Source organism: Peromyscus maniculatus, chromosome 23, assembly GCF_049852395.1.
Source record: "Peromyscus maniculatus bairdii isolate BWxNUB_F1_BW_parent chromosome 23, HU_Pman_BW_mat_3.1, whole genome shotgun sequence".
In the NCBI taxonomy this organism is placed as follows: Eukaryota; Metazoa; Chordata; class Mammalia; order Rodentia; family Cricetidae; genus Peromyscus; species Peromyscus maniculatus.
In genome coordinates this window covers 26,264,468-26,292,059 of record NC_134874.1, presented here as the reverse complement: position 1 = coordinate 26,292,059, position 27,592 = coordinate 26,264,468, and the positions used below count along the sequence as shown (strand labels likewise).

Sequence of the window (27,592 nt, the reverse complement as noted above, 5' to 3'; positions counted from 1 at the left end):
TGGATGACTCAGCTGTTAAAGAGGTTTGTCCCACAAGCCTGAGGAGCTGAGTTCAAGCCCCAGAACTTACGTAAGAGTCCAAGGAAAGAACTGATTCCTCAGAGTCCTCCTATGGCCTCTGCATATACACTGAGGCTCATACCCACACATACGCTTAAAATAGTTGAGGCAAGTAGGGTCTTACCATGTAATGCTGGCTGTCCTGGGACAGGCTGTGTAGACCAAGACTGGCTTCAAACTCAGAGACCCATCCGTCTCTGCCTCCAAGTAGTGAGATCAAAGGTGTGTACAACTGTGCACAGCTGTTAGTAATAATTAAAAAAAAAAGCAATGTACGGGTCTAATTCTATCCCTTGTCTCCCAATCTAAGCTCTGGATTGCAATATAGGCTACTTGTGTTCACAGGTACAGCTTTTTCAAATTGTGGTTTTCTTATTTTCTTTTACTTTTTAAATTTTCTAAAATTAATTAATTAAATTGGAGAAAGGTCTGGAACTCATCATGTACCCCAGGCTAGCCTCAAACTCACATTCCTTTCCTTTATCGTTTTCAGTGTTTATTTTATTTTATGTGTATGAGTGTTTTGCTCACATATATGTGTGTTCCTGGTACCCACAAAGGCCGGGAGAGGATGTCAGACCCCCTGGAACTGGTGTTAGAGATGGTTGTGAGCCGCCATCTGAGTGCTAGCAATTGAACCCAGGTCCTCTGGAAGAACAGTGCTCTTAACTGCTGAGCCATCTCTCCAGCCCCACCTTTTACTTTCAAGACGGTATTTCATGTTCCATGCTGGCCTGGAACTCACTCTAGGGTATGTAACCAACCGTGACCTTGACCTCCTAATCTTCCTGACACTGTGTCTTGAGTGCTGGGGTGACAGATAAGTACATTAGCCCAATATAATTCTGTGTGTGTGTGTGTGTGTGTGTGTGTGTGTGTGTGTGTGTGTGAGAGAGAGAGAGAGAGAGAGAGAGAGAGAGAGAGAGAGAGAGAGAGAGAGAGAGAGATGTGGTCTCACCGTGTAGCCCATGCTAACTGTAACTCAAAATCCCACCTCAGCCTCCCAGCTGCTGAAGTTACAGACCTGCCTGTGCCTCCACACCTAGCTGCCTTTCTCTAGTTTTTTTTTTCTTTCTTTCTTTTTCATTTGTTTAATTTTTTTTTGAGACAAGACTTTATGTATGCTAGGCAAGCTCTCCACCAACAAAAACACATGCCCCAGCCCCTAATTTATTTTAATTTTTAAAAGCAAAATCCAAAGCGAAATACCTGTATATGGGGACTAGAGAGATGGCTCCAGGGTCAAGAATACTTGCTGCTTTTACGGAGCAGAAGTATATTATATTCCAGCAGGTATCTGGTGTCCTTCCCTGGTCTCCTCAAGCGCAGTACACACAAGATGAACTAAACAGGCACACATCCATGAGTAAAAAGAGGTTTAAAAAATAAAAATAAAAAAATTAGAGCTGGGCAGAGTGGGTGTGGCCATCCTCAGCTCCGCCCCTCTCTACCCAGGTGTTGTGAGTGTAGCGCCTCCCTTTCACACCAGTACTATGAGAAGGATGGACAGCTCTTCTGCAAGAAGGACTACTGGGCCCGCTATGGCGAGTCTTGCCACGGGTGCTCCGAACACATCACCAAAGGGCTGGTCATGGTGAGCCACCTTCCCCTGCCTGCCTGCCTCTTGAGAAGCGCGTGCAATCTCTCCCTGCCATCATCCCCTGTGCGTTCTGAGACCATAACTTCATCTGTTCAGATCTTTGAGTCCTCTGTCTGTCCAGCAGACTCTGTCCAGGCTGCCCTGCAGGCACCACTAAGCTGTGTTGTGTCCCCTTCTCCCCCTCCCCCCACACCTACAGGTGGCCGGGGAGCTGAAGTACCACCCCGAGTGCTTCATCTGCCTCACCTGTGGAACCTTCATCGGCGATGGGGACACCTACACACTGGTGGAGCACTCTAAGCTGTACTGGTGAGTACCGGGGGCTTCTTCGAGCCTAGGAGCCTGCACCTGTCCCCAGGGCTGCCCACACTCAAGCTTTTATTTCCACATGGTAAAATAGGAGAGGGCGGGTACTATAGCTCCCTGCTACCATGTAGAAATGGCAAAAATTGCAGCACCTGGCAACTAATGAAAGAGGATTGTAGTTCTAGGCCAGTCTGGGCAACTTAGTGAGACCCAGTCTCAAAAAGTAAAAAGACAGCTGGGGTGTGGCTCAGTGGTAGAGCCTCTGCCTAGAATCCTCCAGTGAGGGGCTGGGGTGTGGCTCAGTGGTAGAGCACCTACCTAGAGTCCCCCAGTGAGGGGTTGGGGTGTGGCTCAATGGTAGAGCCTCTGCCTAGAATCCTCCAGTGAGGGGCTGGGGTGTGGCTCAGTGGTAGAGCTCCTGCCTAGAATCCCCCAGTGAGTGGCTGGGGTGTGGCTCAGTGGTAGAGCCCCTGCCTAGAATCCTCCAGTGAGGGGCTGGGGTGTGGCTCAGTGGTAGAGCCCCAGCCTAGAATCCCCCAGTGAGGGGCTGGGGTGTGGCTCAGTGGTAGAGCCCCTGCCTAGAATCCTCCAGTGAGGGGCTGGGGTGTGGCTCAGTGGTAGAGCCCCTGCCTAGAATCCCCCAGTGAGGGGCTGGGGTGTGGCTCAGTGGTAGAGCCCCTGCCTAGAATCCCCCATTGAGGGCTTCAGTATTATATGTAAGGCTCTAGATTCAGCTCTCATTACTACAAAAAGGAAAAAGAAAACGACAGAAACCAGAGTACCCCACCACCAGCTCTCTTCCCTCTGCCTCTGCAGTATGGTTCTGGCTCTAGCCACAGAGCTGGCACAGACCCTACCAGCATCAGATACCATCACCAGCAGGTCTGTTCCTGCTCCAGACACCAGCTGCACACTCAGGCACCCCCAGGGCCCTCACATACTTAAAGCAACTGACTTCCAATCCAGTGACCCCAAGTTTGATAATTTGCTGAATGACTCACAGAGCTCCAGATGGTGCTGTGCTTTGGATCACAGTTGCATTGTGAAGGACACAGCTTGGAAGCCACCAAGTGAGGAGGCCTCCCATCTCTCCCCCACCTCATCTTATGTTTACTAACCAGGATGCCACACTGAGGTCCAGCATTTCATTGAGGTTTCCTTATAAGTCATCTGGCCACATGATTAAACTCTGTCTCTAGCCTGCTCCTGGGGAACCAGGCTGGCTAGAAGCCCCAACCCTTCACTCATGGTCGGTCTTTGTGGGACCAGCCCTGATCTGACTCATCTCATTTGCATAGACTCAAGCATTCTCCAAGGGGCTCATAAATAACAAAGATCCCCCTGTTCCAAGGACTTCAAGTCTTTCTCCCCAAAGCCAGGGACAAAAAAAACAGACAAATTCTCTGTTATGAAACACCAACAAGGCTGGATTTGAGAACAACAGGACCTGATCCCAAATGGGTTTTTAATGACTTCCTCCCAATGAGATGTATCCCCAAGGGCCTCGCCTTATCTTGGCCATCTGACAACATCACAGAACAGACAGCCCGAATGGGGCCAGCGAGATGGCTCAGTGTGTAAAGGTGCTTGCTGCCAAGCCTAATGACCTGAATCCTATCTCCACACCCACATGATGAAAGGAGAGAGCTGACAGTTCCTGCAAACTGTCCTTTAGCACCCCCCATACACACACACACACACACACACACACACACACACACACACACACAGAGAGAGTTTAGCACACACATACTTGAGCAAACACACACCTAAATATATGTAATTTTGAAAAAATAATTTTTTTTAACTGTAATAACTGAGACCCAGAGCTGGGAGGGCTGAGACAACTGGGTATACCCAGTCCTACCCTGAGTCCCACCACTTTGCTGGGGGAGAGGGTGTGGGGAGAGTGAGAAGCCTGATGAGGAGAAACCTGACTGACTTCTCCCTGATTCTCTTTTCTTCCCCCACCTTCGGATCCACTCTGCCGACGACCTTCACAGCGGCCACTGCTACTACCAGACTGTGGTAACTCCAGTCATCGAACAGATCCTGCCTGACTCGCCCGGCTCCCACCTACCCCACACAGTCACCCTAGTGTCCATCCCAGCCTCCGCTCATGGCAAACGAGGCCTGTCTGTCTCCATCGACCCCCCTCATGGCCCACCAGGCTGTGGCACAGAGCACTCACATACAGTCCGAGTCCAAGGGTGAGCGAGTGGGCATCCACACTGGCTGAGGCTCTGTTGTAGCAACCTGGTCGTATTAGTTAGCTTTTTGTTGCTATAACAAAATGCCCGACACACACAACCTAAGATTGATCTTAGCTCACCATTCCAGAGGGTTCAGTCCACAGCCATTGAGTGTGTTTATTCTGGCCCAGAACACCCAGGTACTGGAAACATGAGGAACTGAGATCAGTCCCCCAGAACCCACTTTACAAAAACCAGGGGCTGTCAAGCCTGACAGCATGAGTTCAGTTCCCGGCTCCCACATGGTAGAAGGAAAGAACCAGCTCCTGCAAGCTGTCCTCTGACTTACACACACACACACTAAAGAAACAAATAGAAAACTGGGCTGGGCGGTGGTGGCGCACGCCTTTAATCCCAGCACTCAGGAGGCAGAGCCAGGCAGATCTCTGTGAGTTCGAGGACAGCCTGGTCTATAGAGCGAGATCCAGGTCAGGCACCAAAACTACACAGAGAAACCCTGTCTCGAGGAAAAGAAAAGAAAAAAAGGTAAAACTGGGGCTGGAGAGGTGGCTCAGCACTTAAGAGCACTGGCTCCTCTTGCAGAGAACCAGGGTTTGGTTCCCAGTGCCCACCTGGTGGCTCATAACCATCTGTAACTGCACCTCCAGAGGATCCGACACCCTTGTGGCTACCAGGTGGTGTATAGACATATATGCAGGCAAAACACGCATGTGAAATCTTTTCAGTTTTGTTAAAGGTGACAACCAAAAGCCAGTGTGCTGCGATTTTCACCTAAGGTGGAATCGTTTCCCTCCTCACCATGTCTGGTCATCTTGGCTTTTGGTTTTCTATTGGCACTGAAGGGCACCGGTGGGAGGGGAACCAGTCTAACCACTGGTTTATCCCCAGGGTGGACCCTGGCTGCATGAGCCCAGATGTGAAGAATTCCATCCACGTTGGAGACCGCATCTTGGAAATCAATGGCACGCCCATCCGGAATGTGCCGCTGGACGAGGTAGGACCCCAGGGACCCAAGGCCGGGGCAGATGGAGTGACGGAGGGAGAGCCTTCACGCCTAAGCCCTTCCGCCCCTCAAAAGACTCACCTGCCCACTCACCTGTCCCCAGATCGACCTGCTGATCCAGGAGACTAGCCGCCTGCTCCAGCTGACCCTCGAGCACGACCCCCATGACTTACTGGGCCACGGGCCGGGGTCGGAGCCCAGCCCCCTGCCCTCCCCAGTGCACGCTCCCAGCGGCCAGGCAGGCAGCTCCGCCCGGCAGAAACCTGTCTTGTAAGTCAACCTTTACTGCTGCAGACATTATTCTGGTGCTCTTTCATCCCTTCCTCTCCACCAGCATTGTGGTGTAGGGATTGTAAAAGATGGGAGGATAGTAGGAAAGAGGACACGGTGGACAGCGCCCCCGCTGGAAGTTAGACTCTGTCCCCGGCACACCCGCATCTTCTGTTCTTCCACTCTAGTTTTTTTTTTTTTTGCATTGATTAAGTCTTACTTTGTGGGGGAGGGGCACAGAGATGGGGAGTGAGAATGCCGCAGCAGCGCCCGTGTGGAAGTCAGAGGACATCTTGCAGGAATCAGTCAGGGCTCCTGCCCCGTGTCCAGGGGATCGAACTCAGGTTGTCAAGGTTGGTGTGGCGTGTGCCGTTACCCACTGAGCCGTCTCGCAGGCCCTCTCTCTAGTTCTAAAGTGTTTAAAGGGAAGGCGGTTTTCGGCACACTTTTCTGTAGGCACAGTAACAGGGAGGGATCAGTGAGGAGCAAGCGTCGTAGATAAAACACACTTCAGGCTGGCGGTGGTGGCCCACACCTTTAATCCCAGCACTCAGGAGGCAGAGGCAGGAGGATTTCTCAGTTCCAGGACAGCCAGGGCTACACAGAGGAAATCCTGTCTCAAAAAAAAAAATCAAACAATTTTAAGGCTGGGCAGTAGGCAGAGTGCTCACCTAGCACAAAGCCATGGGTTTGTTCCATCCCCAGCACCACATGAGCCCAGCATGGCGGCACATCCCGTAATCCCATCACTCAGGAGGTAGAAGCAGGAAGATCAGAAGTTCAAGGTCATCCTTGGCTTCCTAGTGAGTTGGAGGCCAGCCTGGACTACATGAGACCCTATTTATTAAAAATAAATGAGAAAAAAAAACATATTTTATCACTTTGATGTGCCAACTCTTGAATTTTTAAAAAATAGTTGCATTAATATAAATAGAATTCATACAAATTCCATCCCTATCACTGGCTTGGTAGCAATGTACATACTGTGCCATTAAAATACGTGGCCCATTGTTCTTATCTATCAGCTTCTTGTGCATTTTTGCTGTTCTTTCTGGGCATCCAATGAGATGGTGCTGATAGATGGCTCCATAGGTAGGAGCGCTTGGCAGGTAAGCATGAGGACCTCAGTTCAGATCCCAGCAGCACTGTGTAAAAAGCCACCCACCTGTAACCCCACACCCTGTCTCAAAAGTACAGGCTGGAGAGACAGATCAGCAGTTAAGAGTTAAGAGTGTGCTAGGTAGTAGGGTGCACACCTTTAATCCCAGCACTCAGGGCAAAGGCAGAGGCCGGTAGACCTCTGAGTTCCAGACCAGCCTAGTCTACAGAGTGAGACCCTGTCTTGGGGGTGAGGGGAGCTTAAGAATGTGTACATTATTGCAAAGGTTCAGAGTTTGGTTCCCAGCACCCACTTTGGGTGGCTCACCTCTACCAGTTCCAAGGGTCTGATGTCTTTTTCTGGCCTCCACAAGCATGGTGCTCACATGCACAAACCTACACATAGATAAAAAAAACTCATACAGATAATTAAAAATAATAAATCTTAAAAATAGGTGAAGAGTTAGCTGGGCGGTGGTGGCGCACGCCTTTAATCCTAGCACTTGGGAGGCAGAGACAGGCGGATCTCTGAGTTCGAGGCCAGCCTGGGCTACAAAAGTGAGTTCCAGGAAAGGCGCAAAGCTACCACAGAGAAACCCTGTCTTGAAAAAACCTTAAAAAAAAAAAAAAGAAAAGGTGAAGAGTGATTAAGGAAAATACCTGATATCAACATATGACCTCCACATGCTCATGCTCAAATATACGTGCACACTCACATGAATGCATACATACAGCACACACACAAAAATACCATGAGAACTACAATGTACTACAATGGTTTCTAGCTTTTACTTTCTCTCTAGTTTGTTTGCTTGTTGGATGGTTTTTAGTTTGTTTATGTGTTTTGTTTCATACATAGCCCAAGCTGGCTTTGAACTTGTGATCTTCCTGCCTCTGCCTCTTAAGTACTGAGAATTGCAAGTATGTTTGACCATAGCCAGCTGATTTCTAGTTTTCTTCCGTTTTTGTTTGTTTGTTTTTTAATTAGTGCTTTAATAATGAAGGCTCACTCGAAGCTTTGGAGAAAGTAGGACACAGACTAGCATCTTAAGTTCATGGAGCAGCTTGTGATTGGCTTGGGATAATGAGGGCTTTGGGGGTGACAGGGCATCAGCTATGCCAGGAGGCTTTGGACCTTTTTCCATGCCTAGAGGTCTCCTCTGAAGGGTTGTCGCCGCACAATGGCATGTTTCACAAAGATTGCTATGGCCCAAGGTAAGGATGGAGTTTGATGTGGGATGTCCAAGTCAGGCTTGGCCGATAGTCTCCTGCAGTGATGCAGGCAGCAGGTGCCATGAGTCCTCTCTCCTCGAACCTGAACAGGTAGGAGGAGGGACAGAGAAAAGGAATCAGGCAGCCTGTTAGTTGCCTCACGCTGGGTCCTCTCCAGGACTCTTGGAGAAGCCTTTTGAGGGGCTGCCTTCTGGAATGACAGCCCTCATTCTCAGAGGTTGTACTGCCAAAGGCATGTCCTCCCTCACCTCTGTTTGTCCAGACCTGTGTACACACAGTACAATGGGCATATCAGGCAGGGTACCTGAGCCCGGGCCACCAAGCAGAGGAGGCCATCAGCACCATCTAACAGGCAGACAACTTTGTGGCTACCCCAAGACACTGGGCTGTCCTACCTACTCCCAGGATGGGGTGAGCATCGACTGGTTTATATGGTGCTTTGTGCAAGGAGTCAGGGGCAGTGTCTCAGCTGGGTGCCACCTCCCCATGGCGCTGGGCCCCCATGTGCCTTTCCCAGGAGGAGCTGCAGTATTGACACGTCCCCGGGTGCCAGCTCACCAGCCTCCCACCGCAAGGACCTGGGTCGCTCCGAATCCCTCCGAGTGGTCTGCCGACCACACCGCATCTTCCGGCCATCTGACCTCATCCATGGGGAGGTGTTGGGCAAGGGCTGTTTCGGCCAGGCCATCAAGGTATGCAAATGGGGAGGGGCAGGCTGGGTGACGTCTCTGACCACCTCTTCCCTCCCACTGCCCCCTGGGAATCCAACAGGGGACATCGAGATTCTATGTTCTCCGCCCAGTGTTACCCCCTCCTATTCCTGGATTTCCCTGAGCTAGTAAGAGGGAGGAGGTTTGACATGGGTAGACTCAGGACTTGGTGGTTTGGTTTTAGAGACAGAGTCTCATGTAACTCAAGCTGGCTTTGAACTCACTAAGTAGCTGGGGATGGCCTTGAACTCCTGATCTTCTGTCTTCCACCTCCCAAGTACTGGGGTCACTCATGCACTAGCATGCCTAGTTTTACTTTCGTATCAGATCAAGGTCTCTCTAAGTTTCCCAGGCTTGCCTCAGACTCACTAGATAGCCCAGGCTGGCCTTGGACATGAGATCCTCCTGCCTCAGCCTCCCAAGTGGCTAGGGTTACAGGCATCTGTCACTGTGTCCCACATGGTCCTGAGTTTTGTGCCTCCATATCCCCACCATAGGTGACACACCGAGAAACAGGCGAGGTGATGGTGATGAAGGAGCTCATCCGCTTTGACGAGGAGACCCAGAGGACATTCCTCAAGGAGGTCAGTGGAGAGGGACAGTCGCGTGCCTCACGTGTCCACTCCTCACCCCAATGAGAAGGGGTTGAAAGAGGTGAGAGGGTTCAGGCCCCACCGGCAACAGGGCAGCTTGAGCAAAGACAGAGCTCCGTGAGCTGTGGGTGTAGCTCAGTTGGTAGAGGGCTTGCCTCGAGAGCATGAGGCCCTGAGTTCAATCCCCAGCACCACATCTACCAGGCATGGTTGTACACGTCTATAATCCCAGCACTTGGGAGATGAAGGCAAGAAGATCGGAGGTCAGCGTACTCCTGGGCTCCATAGAGGGTTCCCAGTTAGCCTGGGCTATGTGAGCCGTTGACTCCAGACAGACAGTGTCCGCGGTCAGAACAGCTGTGTGCCGGCGGTGTGGGTGGGTAGAGGCTTGCCCACCATGCACGAAGCCCTGGGCTCTAATGCAGAAGCTGACCTTGGTGGTGCATGCCTGTTATCCCAGCCCATGGGCGGGAGATGGTGGTGTGAGGATCAGGAGTCCAGGCACCTCCATGGCCACATAGCTAGTTCAAGACCAGTTTGAGCTATGAGTGACACTCAGAAAACAGAAGGCAGCTGGAGAGTGGCAGCACAGGTCTTTAATCCCAGCTCCTGGGAGGCAGAGGCAGGCTGAGCTCTGAGTTCGAGGCCAGCCTGGTCTACAGAGCTAGTTTCAGGACAGCCAAGGCTACAGAGAAACCCTGTCCCGAAAAACCAAAAGAAAAAAAGAAGAAGAGCCGGGCGGTGGTGGCGCACGCCTTTAATCCCAGCACTCGGGAGGCAGAGGCAGGCGGATCTCTGTGAGTTCGAGTCCAGCCTGGACTACCAAGTGAGTCCCAGGAAAGGCGCAAAGCTACACAGAGAAACCCTGTCTTGAAAAACCAAAAAAAAAAAAAAAAAAAAGAAAAAGAAAAAAAGAAGAAGGCATAGTGGCTTGCTGGGTGAGAGGAGCCTGGGTGCCCTGCTGGAGGGCAGGGTCCAGGCCCAGGCTGTGTGTACCCCTCCAGGTGAAGGTCATGCGGTGCCTGGAGCACCCGAACGTGCTCAAGTTCATCGGTGTGCTATACAAGGACAAGCGGCTGAACTTCATCACGGAGTACATTAAGGGTGGCACCCTGCGGGGCATCATCAAGAGCATGGTGAGCAGGGATGGCGGCTGGGGATGGCGGCTCTGATGCTAGAGTGCTGGCCTGGCCTGCGTGAGGCCCCAGGTTCAGTCCCCAGGACTGCATCAACCCGGTACAGTGGCGCACTCTTTAATCCCAGCACTGGGGAAACAGGCAGTGGATCCCAATGAGTTCAGGCCGGCCTGGTCTACATAGCACGTTCCATGCCAGCCAGGACTACGTAGTGAGACCCTTTCTAAATACACACACACCAAAACCAAAACGGGAGGTTGAGGAGGAAGAGGGCAGGATGCCACTCTCCCTTGCATGGCCGTGACCCCCAGTAACCTGAGAACTCCCCACTTCGCTCTCCTCTGAAAAGTTCCATCTCTTCCTACTAGCGCCGTGCTCGAGACTGAGCCTTGAAAACGAGATCCAAGCCTCGGCAGAGCCAGAGCCCCGTTCCCCCCTCCACTGGTGCTGAGGGTGCCGGCGGCTTGTGGGACCTTCAGCTCTGACTCTGAACGTTGGTTCAGTTTGGTTTTAAAACTTGAAATAGGGGCTGGGGAGACCTGAGTTCAACCTGGAAGACCCTCTTAAAAGGCTAGCATGATGGCATACACTGTTATCCCATCACTAGACGGAGGGCCTCTGGGGATCACTGGCCGGCCAGCCTTCCCAGATCCATGAGCTCTGCCTTCAGTTAGACAGTCTCTCAAGAAGCTAAGGTAGAAGCCGCAGGATGACTAGAGTGTAAAGGTGCCTGTTGCCAAGCCTGATGGGCTGAGTTCAATCTCCAGGACCCACCTGTGGAAGGAGAGAGCCACCTCCCACACGTTGTCCTCAGTCACACACCACCGTGGCACGGACACACCCCTACATCTGTGCACACACGTGAATGAGCCTAGTAGATACAAATGTTTAGTTGTGGACGGAAATTAAGGAAGAAACCTGATATCTACCTCCTGCCCCCCCACACACACAAACATGGACATACACATACCACATACACACAAAAACATGGACATACACATACCACACACACACACATGGACGTACACATACCACACACACACACACAAACATGGAAATACACATACCACACACACACACACACACACAAACATGGACATACACATGCCACACACACAAAACACGGATATACACATACACACAGATAACACACACAAAAAAAGAAAGCAAAAATAAATGATATTTTAAAAAGAATATTCAGGAAGTTCAATAGGGTACTACGATGTTTCCTGTAACAGATGCATGGGCCATAGTTTATACTGTCTGTCCTGGAGGTGCATAGACACCCAGCAGACACTGAGAGTGACAGCCACGTGCTTACTGCTCAGAATAGTTAGTCTGGGAACTTCAGGAGACCAGGCCTGAACTCGTCATGTGTGAAATCAGTTCTGTTGAGAAAAGATGCCTTGGGGGGCCTATAACCCTAGCCCCAAGGCTAAAGTAGGAAAATCAAAGGTCAAGGCCAGCCTGGGCTACATAGGATATCCTGTCTCAAACAAATCCGAACAAGGGCCCGTGAGACAGCTCCTCAGGGAGAGGCGCTTGCCCCCCGCCTATTGACGTGAGTTTGATCCCCGGGACCCAAATGGCGGAAGGAGAGAAGGCTCCCCGAGCTGCCCTCTGACGGACAAGCAAAGGAAAGGCTGCCTGGGAGCCGTGCACACACGGCTCTCTCTTATAGATAATTATGAGCCGGAGCTGTGGGTACAGGAACACCTTGGGAACCTTCAGACTCTACCACACGTGTTCCCGGACTCACTCAGCCGTCCCCACTCCTGTGGCCCCCCGGGCTCCATCCCAGCCATTCTTCCCTGTCCCCAGGACAGCCAGTACCCGTGGAGTCAGAGGGTCAGCTTTGCCAAGGACATTGCGTCAGGGATGGTAAGTGACCAGCCACTCTGCCATGAGGAGTGTGGGAGCAGAACCCACGGGGAAGCTCTGAGGTGACAGCGTGATGTAGGTGACTACCTGTGATGCCCTAGTGAAGACACGGGACAGCTCAGCAGGAGAGCAGGGGCCTGGAGTCCATCAGCTGATGAGACTTGGTGGGAGGCCAGGAGCGTCCAGAGGGTCAGGGTTGAGCTGGGGAGTCTGTGGCCAAGCATCTGCTGACGGCCATGTTCCCATTCCCTCAGGCCTACCTCCATTCGATGAACATCATCCACCGAGACCTCAACTCCCACAACTGTCTGGTCCGTGAGGTGAGCAGTCGGGGCTGGGCAGCAGGGGGAGCTGGAGAAAGAAGGGCTTCATGGAGCTAGAGGTCGGATGAGCAGCACAACAGCCCGGAGGACCTGGGGTGCAGTCCTGGCTCGGCCATTTACAGCATGGCGCCGGCCCTCAGCCCTTCCAGCAGTGCAGGCTTTAACAGATCGATGAAGGGAAAACCCGACCCGAAGTGTAAAGCCCCGGCTTTCACTGCAGCCTGGACAGAGCCTCCTCTAGTAGAGGTAGCACAGGCTACCCAGGCAGCACGGACAGCTGCAGGTCAGTGTGTGGGCAGGCTTCGGGAAGAGGAGGCTCGGCAGGGGCGTTGCAGTCGGGGCAAAGGACGGAAGCAGTCAGCCGAGGGTCGTGTGTTCAATGTTGCTGTTTAAGGAATTCCCCGGATAGTATACAGAAAGTAGAGGCCTAGGCCAAACCGGGGAGCAGATGCCTAGAGTCCTGTTCCCATAATAAAGTACCACGGTCAGCATCTGAACTGAAAGGCTAAGGTAGGAGGATCAAGTCCTGTGTCAGCTACAGAGCCACGTTAGGGCTAGCCTGGACAATTTAGCAAGACCCTGTCTCAAATTTAAAAGTGAAAGAAAAAAAGTCCTGAGGGCTGGAGAGATGGCTCAGTGGTTAAGAGCACTGCTTGCTCTTCCAGAGGTCCTGAGTTCAATTCCCAGCACAACATGGTGACTCACAACCATCTCTAGTGGGATCTGATGTCCTCCTCTGACATAAAGTTGTACATGCAGATAAAGCACTCATATACATAAATAAATAAATAAAATCTTTAAAAAAAAAAAAAAAAGTCCTGGAAGCACAGGTGAGTAAAATATATGCTTAGAGTCCCCCAGTGAGGGGCTGGGGTATGGCTCAGTGGTAGAGCCCTTGCCTAGAATCCCCCAGTGAGGGGCTGGGGTGTGGCTCAGTGGTAGAGCCCTTGCCTAGAATCCCCCAGTGAGGGGCTGGGGTGTGGCTCAGTGGTAGAGCACTCTGCCTAGAATCTCCCAGTGAGGGGCTGGGGTGTGGCTCAGTGGTAGAGCACCTGCCTAGAATCCCCCAGTGAGGGGCTGGGGTGTGACTCAGTGGTAGAGCACCTGCCTAGAATCCCCCAGTGAGGGGCTGGGGTGTGACTCAGTGGTAGAGCACCTGCCTAGAATCTCCCAGTGAGGGGCAGCTGGCATGACTCAGCAATGGAGCCCTTGCCTAACATATACAAGGACCTGGGTTCAATTCCCAATACCACACACATTAAAAAAAAGACAGTGTTGCCCAAGGCCTTCCAACCAGTCAATACAGAGTTATTATCCAATCAAACCAAGACTGATTCTGGTGTTTTAGGTTCCTGGAATCCTCTAGCCCTGTCAGCCTGCCCAGGACCCGGCCCAGAGGACAGTAGGAATTGCTGGGGCTGTCCCAGCAAGATAGAGAACTCCTGGCTGTGGGACATTCTAAGGGTCAGCCCCAAAACCCTGGGCATTGGTGCCATGTAAGTGAGCTGGAAAGTCCTCCATGGGTCCTGCTTGGTCCTGGTGTCTAGGTCGTTGGTGGCCTGATGCCATTTACAGCCTCAGGGTCAGCTACTCTATTTGAACAGTGGGAAACAGTCTGAAAAGGGAGAGAAGTCAGGGCACAGAGGACCAGGCCTACCCCAAAGGGAAAGACCCTCAGCTGGCCAGCTAGTGACACCCGACAGTCACCTGAAGAAAGCTTCAAGGACAGAATGTGGGTAAGGGACTGAACACACATTCCACACCCATTTTGATGTGGCCTGAGGGGAATGGTGCCTGCTGGGGCTCCATCGCCTCTGCTGAGATGCCAGGTGATAGGTTGGTCAAGGGGTTTTGATGATCTTCGTTCTAGAGATGGAATTTAGGATGTTGAGCATGCTAGGCAGGTGCTCTACCACCAAGTCACGCCGTCAGCCCCTCACTGGGGGATTCTAGGCAGGGGCTCTACCACTGAGTCACACCCCAGCCCCTCACTGGGGGATCCTAGGCAGGTACTTTACCTCTGAACCACACCTCCCACTTCTCACTGGAAACTAGAAATTTCAGGCAGCTGTTTGCATTGGGACAGAGGGAGGTCCCTGGGTGTCTGGGGTGTATTCTCTGTGTCATCTGTGGATGATAGGAGATGCAGACAGGGTGAGGACCAGGTCTTACGAAATTTTCAGAACAAGAACGTGGTGGTGGCCGACTTTGGGCTGGCTCGGCTCATGGTCGATGAGAAGACTCAGTCTGAAGACTTGCGCAGCCTCAAGAAGCCGGACCGCAAGAAGCGGTACACAGTGGTGGGCAACCCCTACTGGATGGCACCGGAGATGATCAACGGTGAGTGTTTGCTCTAGGACTCCCAGGAGGAGGGGCAGCAGCTACCCCCCATCCTGGCCTCTCCTCCCCTTGGCTTCCCCTGGGTCCCAAATTCACTTGTGTTCCTTCCCTCCTACTGGACTGGGGCCAACTTCTCCCTGGGGGCTTTCTGGACCTGTGACCACCTCCCTCTGCCTCATCTTTACGTTGCTGCCCACGTTAGTGTTGGGTAGGTGTTTGGATTGGTTTTCACAGTGTGTGGCTCAACATTGTCAGGTGACACATCTAGTAGACCATTTTTCTTTCTTTCATTTTATTATTTTTGAGGCAAGGTCTCACTCTGCAGCCCTGACTGTCCTGGGATTCATGCACCATCACACCTGACCATTTTTTAGACCAGGTCTCATTTAACACAGGTTAGCCTCGAACTCACTTTGTAGCCAAGGATGACCTTGCATTCCTGATCTTCCTGCCTCTTCCACCAGTGTTGGGATTATAGGAATGAGCCACCACGCTCAGTTTATGGGGTGCTGGGTAGGATCCAGGGCTTCATATGTGCTGGATAAGCACTCTGCCCAAAGTGCTGGGATTATAGGTAAGCACCACCTGCTTGTCTGGCTTTCCTCTTGTTTGATGTTTTGGATGTTGTTGGTTTTTGTTTTGTTTTATTTTTGAGCTAGGCCCTCTCTGTTATGTAGTCCTGGCTGACCTAGAACTCACTCTAGAGACCAGGCTGGCCTTGAACTCACAGAGATCTGCCTGCCTCTGCCTCCCGAGTGCTGGGATTAAAGCTGTGCACCACCATCCCCTCCAGGCTTTGTCTTTTTTTTTTTTTTTTCAAGTGTTTATGGGGCTGGAAGTGGGGCTCAGTTGATAGAGTGCTTGTCTATCCTGGGTTCCATCCCCAGCACCGCATAAGCCAGGTGTGGTGGCTCATATCTATAATCCTAGCACTTGAGTGATGGGAGCAGAAAGATTGTTCTGAGTTCCAGGCCGTTTTGGGCTACATAGTGAGTCTCAGTCTAGCCTGCACTAGAGTGAGGCCCTATCTCGAAACACCAAAAGAACTAGCATATGCTGGTGAACATCTTCTATCCTAGCACTTGGGAGGCAGAAGCAGGTGGATCTCTATGAGTTTAAGGCCAGCCTTCCTGATCATGGGGAGTTCCAGTCCAGCTAGGGCTGAAGAGTGAAACCCTGTCTAAAAACAAAACAAGTGCCGGGCGGTGGTGGCACATGCCTTTAATCCCAGCACTCTGGAGCAGAGCCAGGTGGATCTCTGTGAGTTCGAGGCCAGCCTGGGCTACCAAGTGAGTTCCAGGAAAGGCGCAAATCTACACAGAGAAACCCTGTCTCGAAAAACAAAATAAAATAAATATAAAAACAAAACGAATAGGCTGTGGTGGCTCAGTGGTTAAGAGCACTGGTTGCTCTGAAGAGGACCAGGTTCGGTTCCCAGCACGTACATGGCGGCTCCTAACCCTCTGTGACAACAGTTCCAAGGAATCCCATGACTTCTGACCTCCACAGGCACCGGGCACACGTGTGGTACACATGCACACGTGTAGACAAAACATTCATACACATAAAAATAAATCCAAAAAATTTAAAAGAGAAAAGAAAACGGGTATTTGAGATAGCATTTAGGCCCCAGGCAGAACCAGGTGTCTCATCCCACGACACTAACGTCCACACATCCTCAAAACTTCTTTCCCCGATTTCTTCTTCAATGCCCCCAATGCTGAGCCCCCACTGTCCGCCTGCACCCCGCTCCTCTCCAAGACCTTTTCCCAATGAAATTCCATCCGTATGCACCAGAGATTGGAGACGTCTTTATGATGTGGCCAGAGTCACGCAGCAGGTGTTCGTTCACCAGGCAGGCTTACAACTGCTTCTTCTCTGAGGTCCCAGCATTCTGTCAGACCCGGTGGAGCTGGGGGGCCCTTGATTTTCTTTTGGTTTGGGTTTGGTTTTTGTTGTTTTGAGGCAGGGTCTCATACAGCTCGGGCTGGCTTCATGCACCACCATGCCCTGCTTATGCCTCGCTAGGGATGGAACCCAGGGCTTCATTCATGCTACTCAAGCAGTCCGCCAACTGAGTCACATCCCCGGTGCCTTGGTGCTCTTAGAACTCAGTAGAATGTGATTTTCCTGCCTGTCTGTTACCATTCCTTGTCCTACCTCCCCTACTGACATTTGGTCTCTGTTCAGGCCGTAGCTATGACGAGAAGGTGGACGTGTTTTCCTTTGGAATCGTCCTATGTGAGGTAGGTCACGTGAGCAGCCATGGTGTCCAGACCCAATGGCTCCTCTCCACTCTCCAATCCTCACAAGTTCCAGCCTGGATATCCACAGGGGCCTCTGGCCTGGGGAACATGGATCCCCAAAGCTAGAGCATGGCATCAATGGGGTACGGTGCTTAGTCACTGGCCATCCCTACTGAACTGTCCTTAGTGGGCTCCCAAAACCCCCAGGCTCAGGGGCCTCCCACTAACCAGGGGCTTTGTGCTGGACAGATTATTGGGCGTGTGAATGCAGACCCTGATTATCTGCCCCGAACTATGGACTTTGGCCTCAATGTGCGGGGTTTCTTGGACCGCTACTGTCCACCAAATTGTCCCCCAAGTTTCTTCCCCATCACTGTGCGCTGCTGTGACCTGGATCCTGAGAAAAGGTGAGTGTGGGGAGGGGAAGGGGGGTACTCAGCCTGAAGCAGCCTTGGGGTGGGATGGGTCTTGAGGAGAGCCAGACTCGCCATCCACTGGTTCCCGCCTGTCACCCACCCCAGGCCTTCTTTTGTAAAGCTGGAACAATGGCTGGAAACACTTCGCATGCACTTGGCTGGTCACCTGCCACTGGGCCCACAGCTGGAACAACTGGAGCGGGGCTTCTGGGAGACCTACCGGCGGGGCGAGAGCTCCCTGCCTGCCCACCCCGAGGTCCCTGACTGAGCCTAGTTGACCCTGGCATCCTCATCCCCGCCTCTGGAGAATACACCCTCACCAGATTCTTCAGCAGGAGGCGGCCTAGGCATGGAGCCCTCATCGGGGCAGTGGTGCCCAGACCCCTACCCCTGACCCAGGCCCTGATTTGCCTTCTCCCCTCATGTGGGGTGCCCCTAGCCTCTGCCTCTGGCCCCCAAGTCACCAGGCTGCACGCGCGCACACACACGTGGTCGGTCACATTGCCCTGCCTTAGCTCCCATTCTGTGGGGCTGCCCCCTCACTTGTCTTTGCATGAGCTGGAGGGTCAGGGACGCTGGACCCATTCCATGCATCGCCTGCAGCCTCCGCACACGGCATCTGCCGGCAGCTCTTCCCCAGCGAGGCTGGGCTAGAAGGCAGCTTTAGAGGGGAGCCCCTGTGATGGCTGGGCATGGAGAGTATTTACAAGGGGGAGGCTATGTTCCCAGGATCCCCGGGGGGAATCTAGGTAGCAGCAGGTATTGACAGTGATCTAAACCCCAAAGCAGAGAGAGGTCTGGTCCCATGTGCCCACTGGCCAGGCAGTGGCCCTCACTCTTGCTTGGGGTTCATCTCATTTCTTGATCAAAGCCACTTTAGTGAGAAGCAGGTACTAGTCCTCAGGATGAGCAGGGATCCCTGGAAAAAGAAGGGCAGATGATGCCTGGGATCTGACTGACAGGAAGGGCCCAGCCCACACAGCAGCAGCCGACCGGGCAGAGGGCGTGAGGCAGCCATCCACCAGCACCGCAGCACCGCCCCCCAGTTCATCTCAGCACCCCCCTCGGGCCTCTGCCCACGGGCTGGAGCAGCCCCGCTCCCTCCTTGGGTGCCTCTGCCCTCTGAGTTCTTTCTGTGTGATCTATTTTTTAAGAAGAGTTGGTATTATTTTTTCATAACGGCTGTAGCAGCCGCTGCTGGGAGTTTAGGGGGATTGTTTTGTTTTTTGTTTTGTTAGTTTGGGGGGGTGGGGTGGGAGGGCCATTGCCTCACTTCGCCTCAGTTGATCACCTAGGACGAATTAAAACTGTGAAGCTTCCTCGGTGCACTTTGAACATGGAAGAGAATCTGAGCGGACCCCAGTGGGACCAAGACGGAAGGAGGCAAGACAGACTTGCCTCTGCCCAGTGACCGGGACAGGAACGAATCCAAACTCAGAACAATAAAATCGATTCTGTGCTCCCCGTGCAGGGCTCGCATCCTCATGTGTGTCTGGGGCTCTGAGGGAGCAATCAAGAAAAGATGAGGGTTCAGAAGCCTAATGTGGGGCGGGGTGGGGAGACGGCTCCCCAGTTAAAAGCACATACTGCTCTCACAGTCTACACGGGAGTTCAGTCCCTAGGACCCACATCAGTTGGCTCACAGGCTTCATGGAGTCTGCCGCCCCCTTCTGGTCTCTGCAGGCACTGCACTTGTGAGCACATACACACAGACAAAAATAAATCTCGGGGGCTGGGTCGATGTTTTGGCAATTAAGAGTAGTTATTGCCCTTGCAGAGGACCCAGGTTCAATTCCCAGCACCTATGTGGTGGCTCACAACATCTATAACTTCAGTTCTGTGTTATTCAACATCCTCTTCTAGTCTCTGCAGGTACCACACATGCATACATATAGGTAAAACATTTGTTTTTTCTTTTCAAGACAGGGTTTCTCTGTGTATGCTGGCTGTCCTGGGACTCACTCTGTAGACCAGGCTGACCTGGAATTCAGATCCATCTGCTTCTGCCTTCCGAGTGCTGGGATTAAAGGCATGTACCACCACTGCCCAAAATAATAATTTTAAAAGCCTGCTGGTGAGACCAAATGAAGAGGTTTCAGGCAGAGGGTGGGAGAGCACTAAAGGGCTGCCCATCAAATATGGCACAGAGATGATGGTCTAGCCAGTGATCATGCAAGCTTTTCAGAAGCTAGGTTGGACCTGGGTGCACTGCTACAAACCCATAATGCCAGTACTTGGGAGCTGAGGTAGGAGAGTTGCCATTAATTCAAGGCCAACTTCAAATAAGAGAGTGAACCCTGTCTGAAAAAAATCGGGAGGAGGAAAAATGGGGTGTAGCTCAGTTGGTAGAGTGCCTAGCATGCAGAAAGCCCTGGGATTGGTCCCTGGAACCTAATAAATCGTGCTAATGCATTCCTGTAGTCCTAGTGCTTGAGACAGGAACTGGGCATCACTGCCTTCCATATCAAACTCAGCCACAGGAGAAAACAGGACCGAGACCCTTGGGCTTGAGTCCAGTCAGCCCCGTGATTGCTCTCTGTGAACGAGACTGCTCGGGTCATTTCCTACTAACAACTTGCTTTGTGTAAGCTAAAAGGAAGGAGTGGGGGAAGGAATGATCAGCCCAAGCTCCTCATAGGTGTCTAAGCATTGGGTACCATAAATGCCTCATCTCAAGGAGCCACGGATGATAAGGGGCCGATCTCAGATCTGTGCTCAGGGTATTAAATCCTGCTTGATTGGCAGAGCCCCAGTGGTTCAAGTTCAGAGACCACGTCACAACCTCACCTTGGAAAGCCTTCTTGTCTTAGCACTCCCTTCCATCCAGCCAGTGACAGCAGAAAGCTCTTAGGCCAAGTTGGATGCTAGAGAAAGGAGAGGACAAACTTCCCGTTTTCCAGGAATTACTTGGATTGCTCAATAAACAGCAAGCGTTGGCCTCGTGCCCAGCACTTTACAACACACAGCCCAGCAGTTAGCTCTCTTCAGAGATTTGAGCACAAGACACTTCCTGCTCAGGAGTCTAAGGATATACACCGGCCTTCAGGGTTGGTCGGTTTGTTCAATTTTAAGATGGGGGACTTGAGCTGGGCGGTGGTGGTGGTGGCGGCGGCGGCGGCGGCGGCGGCGGCGGCGGCGGCGGCGGCGGCGGCGCACGCCTTTAATCCTAGCTCTTGGGAAGCAGAGCCAGGTGGATCTTTTGTGAGTTTGAGGCCAGCCTAGTCTACAGAGCGAGATCCAGGACAGTCACCAAAACTACACAGAGAAACACTGACTCGAAAAACAAAAACAAAAAAAGGAACGGACAGAGACATGATATGTAGCTCATGGCCTAGAAGTCAGGATCCTCCTGCCTCAGCTTCCTGGCTGCTGAGATTACTGGTGGGTACCACCATGCCCACAAGCATCTTCGAGATCCTGAACACCAGCCATACCAAGAACACCTCCTCACTCCTAGGTGTTCTGGTTCCATTATCCTGAGGGATTCATGATTGATATAACTTGGTACAAGGAATGGGATTGGATTATTTGTTGATTATTTGAGTGAATCAATAATGGGTAACTTGAATGGGTGAGGTGGTTCAGTGGTAAAGGGACTTGCTGCCAAGCCTGAATGTAATCAGGCTTTTCTTCAGGCTGCCAGCTCACAAAAACAACATGGAGACTTACATTAATTATGAAAGATCAGACTTAGCTTAAGCTAGTTTCTAACTAGGTCTTACAACTTAAAAGAACCCATCTCTATTAATTTACTTCTCTGCCTCGTGGCTTTATTACCTCGTCTCCGTCCTGCACCCATCCCAGTTTGCTCTTTGTCTCCTGATGTCTCTGCCTTCTTCCCAGCATCCTCTCTGCCCAGAAATCCTATCTATTGGCCGTTCAGCTTTTTATTAAACCAATCAGAGTGACACATCTTCACAGTGTACAAAAAAATCATCCCACAACACCTGGGGACCCAAGTTTGGTTCCTGAGCCACACATGGTAGAAGTTTACTCCTGTAAACTGTCCTCTGACCTCCATAGGCATGATGTGACAAATGTGTGCCCCTCCCAGTAATAAGTAAAAGGGATTATTTTTGAAATTTATAAAAGGGCCTAGAGAGGCACGCCTTTTATCCCATCACTCCAGAAACAGAGGTAGGTGGATCTCCGAGTTTGAAGCCAGACTGGTCTACATAGCAAATTCCAGGCCACCCAGGGCTACATAGTAAAACACTATCTCAAAAAAAAGTTTTTCTTTTGAAGATTTTTTGTTGTTGTTGTTAAAATTGTATGTGTTTTGCCTGCCTGTATGTCTGTTAGTGCCTGCAGTGCCCTTGGAGGCCAAAAGAGGGCATCAGATCCCCTGCAGCTGGAGTTACAGATGGAGGTAAGCTGCTATGTGGGTACTAGGAATGGAACCTGGGTCTTCTTTTTATTTTAATTTATTTTTTTAAACTTTATTTTATGTGCATTGGTGTAAATGTGTCAGATCCCCTGGAACTGGAATTACAGACAGTTGTAAGCTGCCATGTGGGTGCTGGGAGTTGAACCCAGGTCCTCTGGAGGAGCAGCCAGTGCTCTTAACCTCTGGGCTCTCTCTCTCCAGCCAGGGTCTTCTGGAAGAGCAAGTGCTCTGAACTGGAGTTACAGATGGTTACAAGGCACCATGTGGATGCTGGGGTTTGAACCTGGGTCCTCTGAAAGAATAACCAGTGCTCTTTTTGTTATTTGTTATTTTTGTTATTTTGTTTGTTTGTTTTGTCTTGTTGAGACAGGGTCTTTCTACACAGCCCTGATTGAATTGGAACTCACTATGTAGACCAGGCTGGCCTCAAACTAGGAGATCCACCAGCCTCTGCCTCTCAAGTGCTAGGGCTAGGATGCACCCTCACCTCCCGGCACAACCAGTGCTCTTAATAGCTGAGCCATCTCTCCAGGCCCAAAATTAAAAAAAATTAAGAGAAACTTAAAAATTCCATCTTAGAATTGTGATACAGCGGGCAGTGGTGGCGCACACCTTTAATCCTAGCACTTGGGAGGCAGAGGCAGGTGGATCTCTGTGAGTTCCGAGGCCAGCCTGGTCTACAGAGCGAGATCCAGGACAGGCACCAAAACTACATAGAGAAACCCTGTCTCAAAAAAACAAATAATAATAATTGTGATACAGCATAATGGTAAACAACATTCGTAGCAAGCAGAAGCTCTGGCTTCAATCCCCAGCAGCAAAAAGAAAAAGTTTAACAGAACACAGGTGAGCAGAACCATCCGGTCTCAGCTACTCCTGAGGCTGAGGTCATGGCCAGTGGGGAATTTAGTGAGACAAACAGATGTCTAGGGATGTGACTCAATAGTGCCTGGAATCCCGCAGTGGGGAAATGGGTGTGACTTAGCAGTACAGTGCTAGCCTAAGCAGGTATGTGAGCTTCCGTACGCAGTACTTCCGGCACAGAAGAATGCCAGATACAATACAACATGCAGCTAAATGTCAGATAAAGAATTTTTTTTAGGTTAGTGTAGTCCAGGCAATGGAAGCCACAAACTTCTCAGCTCAAAGTAGGGGTGTCCTTCCATCATGAAATCTCCTTAGCTACTCAAGACAGGATCTTTCTGTGGAGCTCAAGATCCTCCTGCCTCAGCCTCTTTTTTTTTATTTTTTTTATTTTTGGTTTTTTTCCTGAAACAGGGTCTCACTACATAGCCCTGGCTGGACACAGATCCTCCTGTCTCTGCCTCCTGCCACACACCCCTGCCTCTGTGCTGTGGAACAACCCTTTTCTACACTATGACTATGTGTTACTCTCATTGGTTAATAAAAAGCTGACTGGCCAATAGATGAATAAGATAAAGTTAGGCAGGAGAGCCAAATTGAGAATGATGGGATGAAGAAGGGCAGAGTCAGAGGAGCTGCCAGCCAGATGCAGAGGGGGCAGATGACTGTGCCATGCTAATAAAGGTACCACCACGTGGCAGAGCGTAAATAAGGAATATGGGTTAACTTAAAACATAAGAGCTAGTTAATAATAAGCCTGAGCTATTGGCCGAGCAGTTACAATTAGTATAGGCCTCAGAGTGGTTATTTGGGAGCACGCAGTTGGGACAGGAAAACTCCGCCTACACCTCTGCCTGTTGGAAGCTCTGATAACAGACATGGCCTACCATGCCCAGCAAATTAGTAGAAGCCTTAAGAACTAGGGCCTTGTAGAAGGTAATTAAGTCTGGGAGGCATCACCCTTGAAATTAAAGAAGGGTCCATGACACTAGACCAGTTCCTGAGAGAATGGTTGTTCTAGGGGACCTTGGAACCCACTGGGTCCCTCTTCCAGTGTGGCCACCTTGCAGGTGCTCCTGATTTTCGACACCATGTATTATCAGTTCATCACCAGAGCTGAGCCATGATGGGTCCAACACCCGAAGTTCTATGAGCTAAATAAATCTTATACTTACTAAGCATTCAACCTCAGGTATTTTGTTATAGCCACAGAACACACTAAGATATGTAGCAAGAACCAGAACACAGGGCTGGAGAGATGGCTCAGTGGCTAAGAGCACTTGCTGCTCTTGCAGAGGACATAGGTTTAATTCTCAGCACCTACATGTTAGTTTACAACCATCTACAACTCCATTTCCAGGGAATTGGATACCTTTTTCTGACCTCCTCAGGCACTGCATCCAGATGATGCACATACCAGGTGTCTTAGTTAGGGTTTCTATTGCTGTGAAGAGACACCATGACTACAATTCTTATAAAGAGAACATTTAATTGGGGTGGCTTACAGTTTCAGAGGTTCGGTCCATTATCATCATGATGGGGAGCATGGTGGCATGCAGGCAGACATGGTGCTGGAGCTGAGAGTCCTACATCTTGCAGGGAACAGGAGTTCAATTGACTGTCACACTGAGGGAGGCTTGAGCTTCTGAGACCTCAAAGCCCACACTCTTAGTGACACACTTCCTCCAACAAGGCCACACCCCCTAATAATGCCACTCCCTTTGGGGACCATTGTCTTTCAAACCACCACAACAGGCATGCAGCTAAATACCCTTATGCACATAATAAAATAATTTTTTTAAAAAAAGAACATTCTGTAGTAGCTCCAAGAGAATGATGGAAATTAAATTCGTTAATCTCTCTCTCAAGCAGGTACTCTCCAAGCCCTTGACAGGGAGTTCCTAGGCAGGCAGGTGCTCTATAGTTTGAACCATGCCCTCAGCTCCTCACTGAGGGATTCTAGGCAGGGACTCTACCACTGAGCCACACTCCAGCCCCTCACTGGAGTATTGTTGGTTTTTCTTACTCTTTTGGGGGGCCCACCACCCAGCTCCCAAATAAATCACACACAGAGGCTTATTCTTAATTATAAATGTCCAGCCTTAGCTTGGCTTGTTTCTTGCCAGCTTTCTTTAACTTAAATTATCCTGTCTACCTTTTGCTTTCCCCTTTCTCTGTCTCTGTATACATTTCATTATTTCTTACTCCATAGCTTGCTGTATAGCTGGATGGCTAGCCTCTGATGTCCTCCTCCTCTGGCTCCTTCCTTCTTCCTCTCCTCCCAGATTTCTCCTCTCTGCCTGCCAGCCCTGCCTATCCTTTTCCTGCCTTGCTATTGGCCAATTCAGCTCTTTATTAGACCACCAGATGTGTTAGACAGGCACAGTAACACAGCTTCACAGAATTAAATATAACATAAACAAAAGTAACACCTTAAAATAATATTCTACAACACTGAGGGACTCTAGGCAGGTGCTCTACCATTGAGCTACATCCCAACTCTTGCTCTTTTGGTTATTTGTTTGTTTGTTTGTTTTTTGGTTTGTTGTTGTTGTTTTGAGATAGAGTCTCACTGTGTAGCACAGAGTGGCCTCAAACTTTCAATCCTCTTGCCTCAGCCTCCCCAGGAGCTGGGACTCTAGACATGCAACCCCATATCCAACTTATAATACTCTTCTAAACACCACATGTCTGTGCTGTGGTTTCCTGGTTTCTTAGAAAACCGCATCTGCTCTCTCCTACTCGCCCCTCCCCAACCCTGGGCTGTCCATAGTTACAGGACTCACTGACCCTCATCAAGCAGAGCCACGCTTCCCCTGGCATCCAGAGAGGGCACAACATCTCAGCTTGGAACAGGTCACCAGTGTCCAGGAGAGCTCTCCAGAGCAGTGACTCCTCAGAAGGCCAGGTAGGAAGAACACGTTCAGCTAAGGAGTTTGAAGCCCATCCGTGAAACATAATGAGATTGTCTTACAAAAGAGAGGGAGGAGCCAGGCATGGTAGCACATACCTCAGGACGCAGAGGTAGGATCTGCGTTCGAGACCAGCCTGGTCTACAGAGAAATTTCTAGGACAGGCTCCAAAGCTACACAGAGAAAGAAATCTTGTTTTAAAAAAAAAAAAAAAAAAAAAAAAAAAAAAAAAAAAAAAAAAACCGAGTGGGGTAGGGAGGAAGGGGAAAAGATGAGAAGAGAGGAAGGAGGAAATAACAAAAAATTGCCTGGCATAGAAGCAGAGGCCAGTAATCCCAGCACTTAGGAGATAGAGGCAGGGTATCAAGAGTTCAAGACCAACTGGGCTACATGGTATCCTGCTCAAAATTAAAAAATGAAAAAGAAGTGCTCAAGAGAGAGAGAGAGAGAGAGAGAGAGAGAGAGAGAGAGAGAGAGAGAGAGAGAGAGAGAGAGAGAGAGAGAAGTTAATGGCAAGTATACTGAGGGCCAGGGAGATGGGTCTCAGTGGATAAAGACGCTTGCAGTAAAAAGCCTGACAACCTGAGTTCGATCCCTGGGACCCACATGGTGGGAGGAGAGCACCAACTCTCCCGGGTTGTTTCTCTAACTTTCACATGTGCTCTGTAAAACCTGTGTGTACATACACATAATAAACAAGTTAGTTAATTAGATAGAATTTTTGCTTTGTTTTTCGAAACTGGTTTTTCTGTGTAACAGCCCTGACTGTCCTGGAACTCACTCTGTAGCCCAGGCTGGCCTCGAACTCACAGAGATCCACCTGCCTCTGCCTCCCCAGTGCTGGGATTAAAGGTGTGTGCCACCACCGCCTGGTTCAATAGATACAATTTTTTTAATGTCCAGGTCAGGCCAGGTATGGTGGTGCAGGCCTGTGACCTCAGCACCCGTGAGGTTGAAGCAGCAGGTCAAGAGTTGAAGGCCGCTCTTCCACAGGAGGCCTACACGCTGCCGATTGTGCCGCCGCCATGTCTCTAGTGATCACTGAGAAGTTCCAGCACATTTTGCGAGTGCTCAACACCAACATCGATGGGCGGCAGAAAATAGCCTTTGCCATCACTGCCATTAAGGGTGTGGGGAGGAGATATGCTCACGTGGTATTGAGGAAAGCAGACATTGACCTCACCGAGAGGGCTGGAAAACTCACGGAGGACGAGGTGGAACGTGTGATTACCATCATGCAGAATCCTCGACAGTGCAAGATCCCAGACTGGTTCTTGAACAGACGGAAGGACGGGAAGGACGGGAAGTACAGCCAGGTTCTGGCCAATGGTCTAGACAACAAGCTGCATAAGGACCTGGAGCTTCTGAAGAAGATTAGAGCCCACAGGGGGCTGTGCCACTTTTGGGGCCTTCGAGTCCGAGGTCAGCACACCAGGACCACTGGCTGCCAGGGCCGTACTGTGGGTGTTTCCAAGAAGAAATGAGTCCCTGGGCCTTTGCTGTTAATAGTTTATATGCCTGTGGGGGCCGGGGGGGGGGAGGGTGGTTGAAGGCCCACCCTGTCAAAAAAAAAAAAAAAAAAGACAGAACAAGTCAGAAGTCCTGTCAATCAAAGTGCTGTTGCTCCTCCTCAATGGACACCGCCCTCTAGATGGATAAATAGGCTGGGCCTAATACAGCGTCCTGAGCTCCCATAGGGTGTGCCCTCCAGGAGGGCTGACCCACTCCAACAGCAGCTCTGGGTTCTAAGGAATCTAGGCCACCATATCCTTACGCCTTGACCTCCATCGGGAACCTGTGAGGGCTGGGAGAGGGCAGGGCTGGAATGCAGGTCATCCCACCCAGAGATGATCCTGTGACCTGAGTTAGCACTCTTCCCTCTCTAAAGAAATGTGGGAACCACCAGCCACAAATGGCCACTGGAATCGTGACTTGTGCGTGTATGTGCACGCAGGTTTACACGTATCCATGTCAGAAGTCAGCCTCAGGTGTCCTTCCTTA

General features: G+C 50.8%; 1 protein-coding gene, 1 non-coding gene and 1 pseudogene across 3 annotated transcripts in view; all 3 read left to right on the top strand.

Annotated features, from left to right (window-relative positions):
- Nucleotides 1-18,898, top strand: part of Limk1 (LIM domain kinase 1) — a 31,643-nt gene extending 12,745 nt beyond the window's left edge. For both annotated transcript variants that reach the window (XM_006971320.4, XM_042267747.2), the window contains 14 exons: nt 1,516-1,654; nt 1,860-1,969; nt 3,970-4,176; nt 5,068-5,173; nt 5,286-5,452; nt 8,301-8,475; nt 8,991-9,077; nt 10,091-10,222; nt 12,044-12,103; nt 12,358-12,423; nt 14,610-14,766; nt 16,957-17,012; nt 17,262-17,419; nt 17,534-18,898. In XM_006971320.4, coding sequence (XP_006971382.2) covers nt 1,516-1,654; nt 1,860-1,969; nt 3,970-4,176; nt 5,068-5,173; nt 5,286-5,452; nt 8,301-8,475; nt 8,991-9,077; nt 10,091-10,222; nt 12,044-12,103; nt 12,358-12,423; nt 14,610-14,766; nt 16,957-17,012; nt 17,262-17,419; nt 17,534-17,696 — 1,783 coding nt within the window. In that variant the 3' untranslated portion in view covers nt 17,697-18,898. The remainder of the gene's footprint in view (nt 1-1,515; nt 1,655-1,859; nt 1,970-3,969; nt 4,177-5,067; nt 5,174-5,285; nt 5,453-8,300; nt 8,476-8,990; nt 9,078-10,090; nt 10,223-12,043; nt 12,104-12,357; nt 12,424-14,609; nt 14,767-16,956; nt 17,013-17,261; nt 17,420-17,533) is intronic.
- Trnas-cga (transfer RNA serine (anticodon CGA)) lies at nt 9,210-9,283 on the top strand. Its single transcript has one exon. It is a non-coding gene; the product is annotated as a tRNA-Ser (tRNA).
- A 7,607-nt stretch (nt 18,899-26,505) lies between the features above and the next one.
- Nucleotides 26,506-27,093, top strand: LOC102926872 (small ribosomal subunit protein uS13 pseudogene; annotated as a pseudogene).
- The last annotated feature ends 499 nt before the right edge of the window (nt 27,094-27,592 follow it).